General features: G+C 47.3%; 1 protein-coding gene across 1 annotated transcript; it reads right to left on the bottom strand.

Annotated features, from left to right (window-relative positions):
- Positions 1-2,020: 2,020 nt before the first annotated feature.
- LOC103187978 (matrix metalloproteinase-23-like) lies at positions 2,021-11,361 on the bottom strand. The gene is made up of 7 exons (XM_007907757.2): positions 11,057-11,361; positions 8,102-8,244; positions 7,050-7,186; positions 6,102-6,269; positions 4,594-4,758; positions 3,064-3,174; positions 2,021-2,200 (listed from the first exon to the last, which is right to left on the bottom strand). Exons 1-6 carry the CDS (start codon positions 11,192-11,194, stop codon positions 3,065-3,067), a joined length of 861 nt encoding a protein of 286 aa, XP_007905948.1. The 5' UTR covers positions 11,195-11,361; the 3' UTR covers positions 2,021-2,200; position 3,064.
- Positions 11,362-13,314: the final 1,953 nt, after the last annotated feature.

The following is a 13,314-nucleotide window of genomic DNA, read 5'->3' as shown; positions in this document are numbered from 1 at the left end:
TAACATTACTGATGTGACCTTTCTTACTCTTTCAATTCATCAATCAATATTATCCTTATTTTTTTTTCCTTTTCTTTTTCATTTTAGGATCTCGTCCCCTCCTCCGGGTCTTTGCTGTTGGTTAAATCCTGGGATTTAGTTTTCTTCCGTCCCTACACCCACCACATCCCCCCTACACATCCCCCCCACACACCCCCCACCCCCCCACACACCCCCCACCCCCCCCCCCCCCCACACCCACACACACCCCCCACACCCCCCATCCCCCCACACCGCCCCCCACATCCCCCCCACACACCCCCCACACCACCCCACCACATCCCCACCCACACCCCCCACCCCCACACACACCCCCACCCACATCCCCCCACACACCCCCCACACCACCCCACCACATCCCCACCCCCCCCCCCCCCACACACACCCCCACCCCCACACACACCCCCACCCACATCCCCCCCACACACCCCCCACACCACCCCACCACATCCCCACCCACACCCCCCCCCACACACCCCCCCACCACATCCCCCCCACACACCCCCCACCCCACCACATCCCCACCCACACCCCCCCCACACACACCCCCCACCCCCACACACACCCCCACCCACATCCCCCCACACCGCCCCCCCACACACCCCCCACACCCCCCCCCACACACACCCACCCACACACCCCACACCCCCACACACACCCCCACCCACATCCCCCCACACCGCCCCCCCACACACCCCCCACACCCCACCACACACACCCACCCACACACCCCACACCCCCACACACACCCCCACCCACATCCCCCCACACCGCCCCCCACACACCCCCCACACCCCACCACACACACCCCCCACACCCCCCCACACACACCCACCCACACACCCCTCCACATCGCCTCACACCGCCCCACACACATCCCCTCACACCGCCCCACACACATCCCCTCACACCGCCCCACACACATCCCCTCACACCGCCCCACACACATCCCCTCACACCGCCCCACACACCCCCCACACACACCCCCCATCCACATCCCCCCACACCGCCCACCCACCCACCCACACACCCCCACATCCCCCCATACTCCATTTGTAATTTTGTTTTAAGTTTTGATACGATTTTCTTTTAAATACTCATTTTAGTTACCCCGGAAGCTTTTATTTCCTTCTGGAGGAGTCGATGTTTATTTTCCAAGAAATATTCATTTTTCCGCAATTATAAAGGGAAGTGGATACTGTTCTCAGGTTTCATTTGAAATCTCAGTACTCGTTATTTTTTTATAAATCGGTAAAATAATCCGTGCGTTTGATATGACCTCTTTCTCATCTGCAGGAAATATCAAAGGGCTTCACAGGTTATAATAACAATTATAACAACTACTTGCATTTCTTTTTTAGACCAACGTGACCGCCAACTTGCACAAAGTCACGTCCCACAAACAGCGATGAAGTGAGTGACCAATTTTATTTATTATATTTGTGTTATTTATTTTCGTCGGCCGGGACACCGGGAAATAGAAACTCCCTTCTCTTTTCATATAGCACCATGGGATCTTTAACGTCCACCTGAACAGGTAGATGGGCCCCTCGGTTTAAGGTCTTATCCGAAGGACGCCACCTCCGACAATGCAAACACCTCCCCCCGCCCCTCATCATTCCACGGGAGCATCGGAAATATTAAATTAATGCATGAGTGCAATGTATTTTCTCGTCATATATTTTGACTTTACTGAGACTTCCAGGTTTTAATTGGAGAATTTTAATATCATTTGAAGATGTTTTGTACGGACACACAAAATAGAAATGATTAGCAAACAACAACAACAACAACAAGATTTCATTTATAGAGCGCCTTTCAAGTCTGGAGGACGTCCCAAGGCCCTGCACAGTTAGGTCGGGACCCGAGTAGGGGGGACATGGTCAGGGTGAGGGGAGGGAAGGAACGAGGAGGGGGGTAGAGAGTCGAGAGGGGAGCTGAAGGCACGGTCGAAGAGAAAGGTCTTGAGACCGGCCTTGAAGGAGGAAAGGGAGGAAGCGAGGTGAGAGTGGAAGAAATATTTTTGATACAACAGATAAAATCCACGAGACTCCAGGCAGAGAGCAAGGAACCATGAGAAATCTAAGGAAAGCCTCTGCAAACAGCACCAAATCAGTCTCTGATTGTCAGTCAACACTGTGTTATTAGAATCTGTCATATCCTGGAATGGGCAGAGAGAAAAAGAGCGTTAACAGAATGAATAATCCTTACGTTTCATACATCACGTCAAACACAAGCATTATTCATTGACTCGCAGGGAAATTTCTTTCAAGTGTAGGCAAATGCAGCAGCCATTTTGCTCCCAGCAATGCCCCATAAACAGCCATGAACTGAATGACTTATTTATCTGGTAGATTGTTGGCCAGACTCCGGCAGGAACTCCTTTCTCTTTTTGAACATTGTCGCGATATTTTCAATGTCCGCTGGAACTGAGCCAGGAACCTTGGATTAACGTCTCAGATGAAGAAATTCCACCTGAACAGGCAGACGAGACCTCGGTTTAACGTCTCATCCGAAAAACAGCACTTCCGACAATGCAACACCCCCTCCTCCCCCCCCCCCTCACAATGAACTGGAGCGTCAGCTTAGACTTTGTGATTCCGAGGTCCGAAGTGGGCATTTGAACCCACAACCTTCTGACTCAAAGGCAAGAGTGTTATCGCTGAGCCAGGCTGACACACATATCAAAGAAGCATAGAATTATACAGCACAGAAGGAGGCCATTCGGCCCATCGTGTCTGCGCCGGCTCGTTGAAAAGAGCTTCCAAATCAATCCCACTCCCCCCGCTCTCTCCCCATAGCCCTGCAAACTTGTCCTCCACAAAAATAATTATCTAATTACAGTCATTCAGTCTGATTATGTGTCTGATTATCAGAATAACTCGACCCTGAGATCTTCATTGTGTAATAGTTGTCTATCGTCAGGCTAGTATCTGCCACACTATATATCCAATCACTAGGAACCCAGAGAACTCCGTGCTGAGCCAGAAACCAGGGCAGCGAGCGAGGTGGACGGACACTCACCTTAACACACGTTGCAAGATTTTGGACAATTATCCTTCATAAAGGTCTGGCGCCGCTCGCAGAAGCCAACTCTAGCCCAAGAGCCACAAAACCGTCTTTTATCATGGCAGGCTGATAATAATATAATAAAATATTAGTAATACAGCGCCTTAAAACCGAGGCCCTCCTGATTGGCTCACGTCAGCGCCTCCGCACCTCAGGCGCCGACACCATCAGCATCCAAGGCTGCACTCTCCACCTCTCAAAGCCAGTCAGGAACCTCGGCGTTTTGTTTGACCCTGAGCTGTCCTTTCTCCCTCACATCCGCACCACAACTGGCACCGCCTTCCATCACCTCCGGAACATCGCCAGACTACGGCACTACCTCACCCCTCACGCTGCTGAAACTCTGGTCCACGCCTTTGTCACCTCAAGGCTGGACTATGGGAACTCTCTCCTCGCCGGCCTTCCCGCCACCTCCCTCCACACTGCAGGTCATTCAGAACTCTGCAGCTCGTGTACTGTCCCGCACCAGACACCGCGACCACATCACTCCCACCCTCGCTCGCCTCCACTGGCTCCCCATCCCCCAGAGGATTGATTTCAAGATCCTCATCCTCACCTATAAGGCCATCCACGGCCTTGCTCCCTCCTACCTCTCTGACCTACTATCCCCCTACCTACCTGCCCGTACCCTCCGTTCCTCCGGCTCCGGTCTGCTCCACATCCCCCGCCCCAACCGCCCTACCATCGGTGGTCGGGCCTTCAGCCTCTCAGCCCCGAGGCTCTGGAACTCCATCCCCCAGTGCCTTCGCCGCTTCCTCCCTCTCCTCCTTCAAGGCCGGTCTCAAAACCTTTCTCTTTGACCGAGCCTTCAGCTCCCCTCTCGACTCTCTTCCCCTCCTCGCTCCCTCCCTTCCCTCCCCTCACCCTGACCATTTCCCCCCTCCTCGCTCCCTCCCTTCCCTCCCCTCACCCTGACCATTTCCCCCCTCCTCTCTCCCTCCCTTCCCTCCCCTCACCCTGACCATTTCCCCCCTGCTCGGGTCCTGACCCAACTGTGCAGCGCCTTGGGATGTCCTCCTGACGTGAAAGGCGCTTTATAAATGGAATCTTGTTGTTGTTGTTGTTATCATGTTGTATATACTGTGAAGCGGACTGACTGTATTTATATGGGCGAAACATGGCTCCCAATTGCACACAGCAGTGTCCCACGAACAGTTGTGGATTGATTGAGTGACCAATTTTTTTTTGAGGGATGGTTACCCCCAGAAAGTGATCCACCAATCGACTAACAACCGGGGTCCTACTTACAAGCAGGATGTAAGCTTGGCTGTAAGCAGGGTGTGGCACTCCGGGGAGAGAGAGCACATTCCATCCAACAATCTTATTTCTGGGATTTCCACGTGTAGGTGGGAGGTATGGAATTCTCAGCTTGGTTTGGAGAATTTTAAGCAAAGAATTTTAAGCAACAGTGATGGGTTTCCGCAGGTGTCGGACACCCGGCTGGGCAAAATAACCCAACAAAAAATACGCAGAGACCGCTCTTACCGTACAGTTGCTGTATCCCACTGATGTCGTCCTGGGTGACGTCCCGCTGGCCTGTGTACGTGATGCTGGGGTGCATGAGCGAATTCTGGTTCTGGGAGTGCATGAGCCCCAATGCATGGCCAATTTCATGAGCCGCCACTTGTATTAAATCATTCAGCCAAACCCCTGACAACAGAGCAACAGCAAAGCTCAGTGATAGGCTTGTGCGGGCGGACACAGGCCCAAATCAGACACCATACCAAAGTACGGTTGGTATCAACGACAACTTGCATTTATATAGCGCATTGATCCAGGGCAGCGTCTCGGAGCAATGGCAGAGCCTGACGCCGAGCCAGGGGGAGGGAGGAGGTGACCGTAAGCACGGTTGAAGAGGAAGGTATTCAGTCGTGATGTAAAGGGGAAGGGGGGGGTCGGTGGGGGAGGAGGGAGCAAGGCAGAGGGATTGGGGGAGAGATTTCCAAAGCAAATCTGAAGGCATGGTCGTGATGGTGGAGCGGAGTGGACGCGAAGGAGGCCAGAGCCAGACAAGCGAAGGCAGTGGTAGTGGAGTGGGGAGAAAAAGCAGGTCGGAGAGGTAGGGAGGTGCCAGGATATGAAGGGATTTTTAGACGAGTGAGAAGATTTGATTCCAGCTCCAATTTGAAAGCATGTTCTTCGGACTATCTCATTAACATTCCCCAATCTGTACCTATTTCAGGCTCCCAGATCAAGGCTCCTGTGGATGCTAATTGCAGTAGGTATGAGCTATTACCACCTATATATTACAGTAAAGCTTTTAAAACCAGGAATTTTGCAGCATGCCTGAAATTTTCAGTAAAATTGTGAAACCGTGGAAAACAGCCTCGCTTGTAAACCCAGCTCAATCGTTTACTCTCACGTTTAGAAAATTGCAGTGGCTTTGAACCTCTGGGTTCCTAGCAACCAGATATACAGTACAGTTAGGGGCAGCTAGAAAGTGTCTGACAGATTATACTATAACCTGCCTGTGTGGGTGTAAGCTGGGGTTGGAGAATTTGAGATGGACGGCACAGCTGGGAGCCAGTCAGTGGATTAAATATCACACAGTCGTAAAATTCAACACATGTGTTAATCAGGCTCAACTGTGTAAATTAACGCAGAGAATTATTAGGTTGTGGAGAGCCCAGCCAAAAGGGTCTGTATGGAATGAAATGCACGAGAGCTTTACAAAGTAATTAGGCAAATATTTGAGAAAAAAATGATAATATAATAGGAATAATAATAATCCTTGCATTTGATACAGAGCCTTATCACGTCTTCGAGATGTCTCAAAACGCTTCACAGAATATATTGTAAAGTGGATTGACTGTATTTTGTGGGCGAAATGTAGCAGCAATTGCGCACAGCAGCGACCCACATACAGTCGTGTGGAGTAAGGAAACTTGCCCACGGTTTTGTCCCTGACCAGGAATCGAAGCCAGGTCCTCTCGCATGCGAGTTGAGCGCTCTAACCACTCAGTGGCTAGAGTGTTGCTGGAGCCCCTGGTTACCTTGGTTCCTGTCGAATCGTGCCTTGCCCAGGATCCAGGCATCGTGGTTATCAAAGTGAATCTCCCCCACGGGCGGCAGGAAGGCATGAGCCAGCTCACCATTTCGGCCATCAAAGCAGGGGTGAAGCATTGTCGACCAGCAGTCAGAGTGTTCAAAGGTGTAAAATCCTGGGAAAGGTACAAGGGCTGATATTCCCACTGCCACGAGCAACAATTGCAATCCCAACCATCTGCTGTGCGCGATTGGCTGCCGTGTTTCGCCCGCAAATTACACAGTCACTCCACTTTACACTGTATTCTGTGAAGCGCTTTGAGACGTCTCGAAGATGTGATAAGGCGTTATATCAAATGCAAGGATTATTTTTATTATCTCCCTATTTTATTCATAGAATATTACAGCACAGAAGGAGGCCATTCGGCCCATCGTGCCTGTGCTGGCTCTTTGGAAAAGCTACCAACTGACCCCACTCCTCACCTCATTCCCCATAGTCTTGCAAATCTTTCCTTTTCCAGTATCTATCTAATTCCCTTATGAAAGTTGTTATCAAATCTGTTTCCATCATCCTTTCAGGCAACGCATTCCAGACCATAACAACTCTGTGCAAAAAAAATCACACACAGACAGACACAGACAAACACACACAGACAGACAGACACACAGACAGACACACAACTGCACTACCCACCCCCTATAAAAATAATAATAGTCCTTGCATTGATACAGCGCCTTAGCATGTTGTTGAGGCATCTCAAAGCGCTTCACAGAATATACTGTAGAGTGACTTGACTGCATATTTTGTGGGCGAAACGCGGCAACCAATTGCGTACATCAGCGTCCCACAAACAGTCATGGATTGAGTGACCAAATAATAATTATTTTGTTTTTATTGTTATTGTTTGTGTTAGCTCAGGGCGCGCAGACACGGACAGAGACGTTTAGTTTCTCACCCAGTTTGATGTCGGCGTTTCTTCGCCCGTGAACCTCGGCAAACGTCAGTGGAGAGACGTTGCTCCATATGCCAAAGGCCGTGCTGATGCCTTTCCTGGTGTCATACTTGCTCAGCGTGCTGGGGAACTGGACAATCCTGGGTGGAGAGACCCCGGAGAGAGTCAGTTAACAACAACGACAACTTGAAGTTACACAGCGCCTTTCACATAGGTCTTAGGGGATACAATATATAGCTTGGAGTTGGATGCTTGAATGCGAACTGGATGGACCTTGGTTACCTAGCAAATTCTTGTGTTCTTATAGGTGATGTAAGTCTCAGAGAGCTTATTTTTTGTTGTTGGTTGGGGGTGTGGGGTGGGGGAGGGGGTCAGCCAGGTGTCTGACACATGTGGAAACCCATCACCATTGCTTAAGAGTCTCCAAACCAAACTAAGAATTCCATGCACCCCGTCTACACATGGAAATCCCAGAGATCACAGTGACGGGGATGAGGTGGGGGGTATATATTAGACCCCGAGTGAGAAGGCAGGGAGGGAGAGCTGACCATAGGGACAGCGGAATAGGGCTTTAAGGCATGATTTAAAGATAGAGAGAGAGAGAGAGAGAGCGACAAGGCAAGGGGTGGAAGGAGGGAGGTCCAGAGGTTTTATCAACGGTGGCTGAACTTTCAGCCGCGACACCCCCAAAACGCTGGACCACTCTCCCTCTATCCCTCCGTCTTGCCCCTTCCTTCTTTCCTCCCCCCCCAACCCCCCACCCATCTTCAGGTCATGCCTGAAGACCTTCCTGTTCGACCGTGCCTGCCGTCACCAGCCCCTCCCCCCGGCTCGGTGTTGTGCTCCGCCACTGTCAAGCGCTCTGGGACATTGCCCTGCGTGAGGGGTTCTGTGTAAATGCAAGTTGTTGTTGTTAAGGGCATAGTATCTGAAGGCTTGTGGAGGGAGGCTGGAACTCACAGCAGGAAAGCGTGGGAGGGAGGGAGGGAGGGAGATGGGGGGGCGCGTAGACAGGTACTGATTAGCAATTATCTTGTTTTTCTGAGGATGTTTACTTGTAGGTGATGTTGAAATGGTTCCACTTGTGTCCCATGGGATTAATGATGTAACGTTTCCTTCGAATAAGAGAACTATTGACGAGTTCTTCTCGATATGGAGTAAACTGACAGGATTTTCTCAAAGGGACTGCGCTCACTTCCTAAAAGCAAAGAACAACATGATAATAATAATAATCTTTGCATTTGACATAACGACATCACTTCATTGAGGTATCTCAAAGCGCTTCACAGGATACACTGTAAAGTGGTTTGACTGTATACTTTGTGAACGAAACGCAGCAGCCAATTACACACATCAGTGTCCCACAAACAGTCGAGGATGAGTGACTAAATTATTATTATTTATTTTGAAGGGATTATTATACCCAGAAAAGCGATCCACCAATCAACTACCAACCAGGTTCTTACTTACTGCTAGGTAAACAGAAGTGTGTGGAATAAGGAAACTTTCCGAAGGTTTCGCCCCAACCGGGAATCGAACCTGGGTCCTCTTGCTTGCGAGGCGAGAGCTCTAACCAATGCTGTACAGAATGCCACTACAAGGTGCAACAACAGGGAAATAATCAGACTTGATTTTGTGCTGGGAAGACAATAAGGTGGACATTCTGGATGAGATCGGAGTTGGTGCGACTCCAATCTTGTGAGGGAATTTGAGGCTAAAGATTTGCTCAGGTTTAGAAGATGTTCTTACCTTTGGCTTCTGTTTGCGCTGTCTACCATTAGGTGACGCTCTTAGAATTTGTAAAAATCCATTGCCAGTCCAAAACTCACACATTTGGGTTGAATTCTGCCGAGTCTGGATTCACCTCATCAGTGCACCATTTTGAAAGCGTCTAGAATTTGGCAAATTGTTGAATTCAGCCTTAACTTTGACGCCGATTTTCTGAAAGTTTCTTAAAATAGTTTGTCCAGAAAAACGATCTTAATTTGTACCCAAAATCCACAGTCAACTACACTTTACAGTGATTCCTGCAAAGTGTTTTGAGGCGTCCTTCCAACATGGATGGTTTTGTATTAAATACAAGGATCATGATTATTATTATTATTACACAAGTAGCATAAATCTAGACTCAGATGGAATTTCTTCCCAGTCTCTGTTAGAGTCAATGACTGGCTTTGAGAAGAGAACCAAAAAAATTACAGGAATGTTGCACATCATGTGTGTGGTAGTGGGGGTGGGGGGGTGTGGTGGGGTCAAAGGCAAGAGTTCTCGGCTAAATACAATCATCTCTAGGAACCTCCGAGAGTTTTTCTGTGGGCCCCATGTGGAATCCCAGCAAGGCACAGACTGCTTTGGCTCACAGAAAGGCTAAGACCCCCTCTCCCTCCCCCCACACACATACTCCCATTCTTTGACCAGGTGGATGAGCCAGTTGGAGAAGGAAGAAAAAAAAAAGGAAGATAAGATGTTCACACAGAACCTTGCATCTGGTTCTGAACCTACTGAGTGTAAGTCAAGTTGGCAGGTGATAAAGCTGAGTGTAAAGAATTATTAGTTTCCTCTGCCATTTATATTAGACCCTGTCTGATCCACAACTCATGTAGTCCACTTGAACCGGCACAGACGGGACCTCAGTTTAACATCTCATCCGAAGGATGGCGCCTCTGACAATGCAGCATTCTCCCAGCACTGCACTGGAGTGTCAGCTCAGCCTGTGCGAGTTTGAAGTGCAGATGCTTAGACATACTCTATTTTCTTAGCATTTTCTGAAATTTCAGCTTTTGAGCAAACATAGGAACAGGAGGAGGCCATTCAGCCCTTTGAGCCTGTTTCCGCCATTCTATTAGATCATGACTGATCTGCACCTGAACTCAATTTACCCGCCTTTGCCCCATATCCCATGATACCCTGACGTAACAAAAATAAAAACAAACCTCACTTTCTGACCGCGGTTTATATCTCTCTCTCTCCTTCACTCGGCCCACCCCACCCTCCCATTTCTTCATCAGATTTCAATTCAAGTATTAAGATACTTAAAAAAAAATACTTTAAGGGAATTTTTTTTAAATACTGAAAAAAATCTGAAAATAAAAGTATTCATTTATCGTTCTAAAATGTGATGAATTTAATGCGTCCACCAGGACGAAAGCACTCAAGCCGATCTGTCGGTCTGCTGGAACACTTTTAATGTGAAATTACAAACGTTTTGTGTGATGTTAAGTGGGTTTCACCTTAACATCAAGGGGCAAAAGTGAATGATGTGGTTAGAACAAAAGTAAGAATCTGCACAGCACTGAACTGAAGTGTCAGCTTAGACTGTGCAAGTTCAAAGTCCAGATGCCTAGATGAATAAGTAATTAAATTATTTATTATAAATCATACTTGCATTCAATATAGCGCCTTATCATGTCTTCGAGATGTCTCAAAGCAATTCGCAGTATACTGTAAAGTGCATTGACTATGTATTTTGTGGGAGAAACGCAGCAGCCAATTGCGCACGGCAGCGTCCCACAAACAGTCGTGGGTTGAATGACCAAATTATTCTTATTGTTTTCTGGGGGAGGGACTACTGCTAGGTAAACAGGCGTGCGGCGTAAGGAAACTTGAGTAAAATTTCATCCCAACCCGCCCAACGCCTACATGATTAAGTAATGTATTTATTAACTATTATTAAATTATTGTTTTAAATTTCACCTAAATTTATTTGAGTGAGTAAAATTCTGACATTTTGGATCTGGGTCTCGACCTTTCAAATACTCTTTTCTCTCTCTCTGACGAGGATAATCCCACAACAAAATTGTTTTAAAAAAGTATTTGGTCACTCAATCCACGACTGTTTATGGGACGCTACTGTGCGCAATTGGCTGCCACGTTTCGCCCACAAAATATACAGTCAATCAACTCAACGGTATATTTTGTGAAGCGCTTTGAGACGTCTCAACGACATATAAGGTGCTGTGCCCACCAGTTAGGTTAGTTAACATTTCAAACAGAATCAGTCAATATCTTACCACCTCAATCCTCCCTGTCGGAAAAGCTTCGGCCGTATCGTGGCTTAGGAGCCAAGTCCAGAGCAAGGGGAGCAAAGAAAGACATGGAAAGACACCACATCTCCCCTCCAAACCCCCCGCATTCTGCCAGCGCAGCATTATTGAGGGAGTGTCCAGGTTCCTTTATCCATTGAAACTCACTGAGACAATTGCAATCAATAGTCACACACTAACACTTTGGGGGGAGATGGTCTTTGTGCAACAACACGGTGCTGTTAAAAACTAGCTTCTGACTAGTCTTGCCGATTGTTTCTGAAAGGGAATAAAATGATAACAGTCTCCAGGCTGATTTACACTCAGCCTCTCAGCTCAAACCCCGCCCTCCCTCTCTCCCTGGCCACTGATTGAAGTTAGTTGGAAGGAATTGGAGGAGAGAGGTGTGGACACACAGCTATAAACCCTTCATGTGGCGTCCTGTAGCTCAGTGGTTGGAGCACTTGCTTTGCAAGCGAGAGACTTGGGTTCAATTTCAGGCAGGTCAAAACCTTGGGCAAGTTTCCTTACTCCACACGCCTGATAATAATCTCTCCAAAATACAAAACAATAATAAATTGATCATTTTCAATCCGCAATTGTTTGTGGGACACTGCTGTGTGAAATTGGCTGCCGCGTTTCACCCACAAATATAGTCAATTCACTTTACAGCATATTCTGTGAAGCGCTTTGAGACGTCTAGAAAAGGTGAAAATGCTATATCAAATGTGAGGATTATTATTATTATTATATTCGTTAATTTCACATGTGCCTCTCAGGTCTACTCTCAGCCTGATCAGGTGAAAATCAACCATTTTTGCCCACTTACACTGTATTAAATGGTGTAAGTTTGGTCAGATAAGTGGAAAGTGGTCCTCAATTTCTGACAATGTCCTGCCTCTGTGTGTGTGTGTGTGTGTGTGTGTGAGAGAGGGGCAGAACTATATTTACTGTCTACATGCCAGATAATAAGACACACTTATCTGCGAGCATTGTAAGCCGAATTTACCCATTCAACCTTAATAATAATAATCTTTGCATTTTTGATACAGCGCCTTATCACGTCTTCGAAACAAATCAAAGCGCTTCACAGAATACACTGTGAAGTGAATTGATTGTATATTTTGTGGGCAAAGTGCGGCAGCCAATTGCGCTCAGCACAGCAGTGTCCACAAAATTGGAGTGACCAATTTTTTTTGTAAACGTCGCAGAAATTATCAGCATCATAAATCACCTTTATTAATAATCTCACTTCCTCCCTTCTCCCCAAATTGGCTCTTACATTTGCCTATAAAACGCACAGTCACGAGCCGTCTTCCTGACATGATGAGGCGCTGTATCAAATACAAGATTTATTATCATTATAATTGCAGAAACTCAGTACAAACTAATCCACATTAAATCTCAACTGTCACATTTTGTTTTAAATAAAATAATAAAAATTAAATTGATTGTGAGGAATATTAGATACCATGATCTCGGGAGCTAAAAAAGCTCCTTTCGATCAATTGTTTTGTTGCAGTCTCAATCGCCACCCGCAGTAATGTAAATTTTAACTGTTGTCACGGATTATATGTATTCATTTCTCTGTTCTGTTTATGCATCCATGAAAAGGCTTTTCTTCTCGCATTTTCTCGCATATAAAACTCTCAGCACACTTTCGGGGTCAAACTGCAGACTGATTTTGTGCACAAATCATTTTACACTTAATTTTTCACAAATAGTCATTAGTCATGGAGTCCTGTAGCTCAACGGTTAGAGTGCTCGCCTCGCAAGCGAGAGAACTGGGTTCAATTCCCGGGAAGGGCGAAACCTTAGGCAAGTTTCCTTACTTCACACGCCTGTTTACCTCGCAGTAAGTAGGTCGATTGGTGGATCGTTTTTCCGGGGGTAATAATTCCTTCAAAAAAAAGAAGTCACTTCGATCCACGACTGTTTGTGGGACGCTGTTGTACGCAATTGGCTGCTGCGTTTCGCCCACAAAATATACAGTCAATTCACTTTACAGTATACTCTGTGAAGCGATTTGAGACGTCTTGAAGATGTGGTAAGGCGCTAAATGCAAGGATTATTATTATTATTATTATTATATCAAATGCAAGGATTGTTATTATTATTAAGCAAGCGACCAATTCACCAATGCGATCGGCGGCCAAAATATCATTAGAAACTCCCTTCTTTTTTCCCCCCAGCAACTCCAGCATTTCGTAATGTCCACTTGAAACGGGTGCATACAAGACCAGTTT

The sequence above is a fragment of the Callorhinchus milii genome, unplaced genomic scaffold (genome assembly GCF_018977255.1).
Source record: "Callorhinchus milii isolate IMCB2004 unplaced genomic scaffold, IMCB_Cmil_1.0 Scaffold11, whole genome shotgun sequence".
NCBI lineage: Eukaryota > Metazoa > Chordata > Chondrichthyes > Chimaeriformes > Callorhinchidae > Callorhinchus > Callorhinchus milii.
The sequence above is the reverse complement of the archived record's forward strand: the minus strand, read 5'-3'. Positions and strand labels throughout refer to the sequence as shown.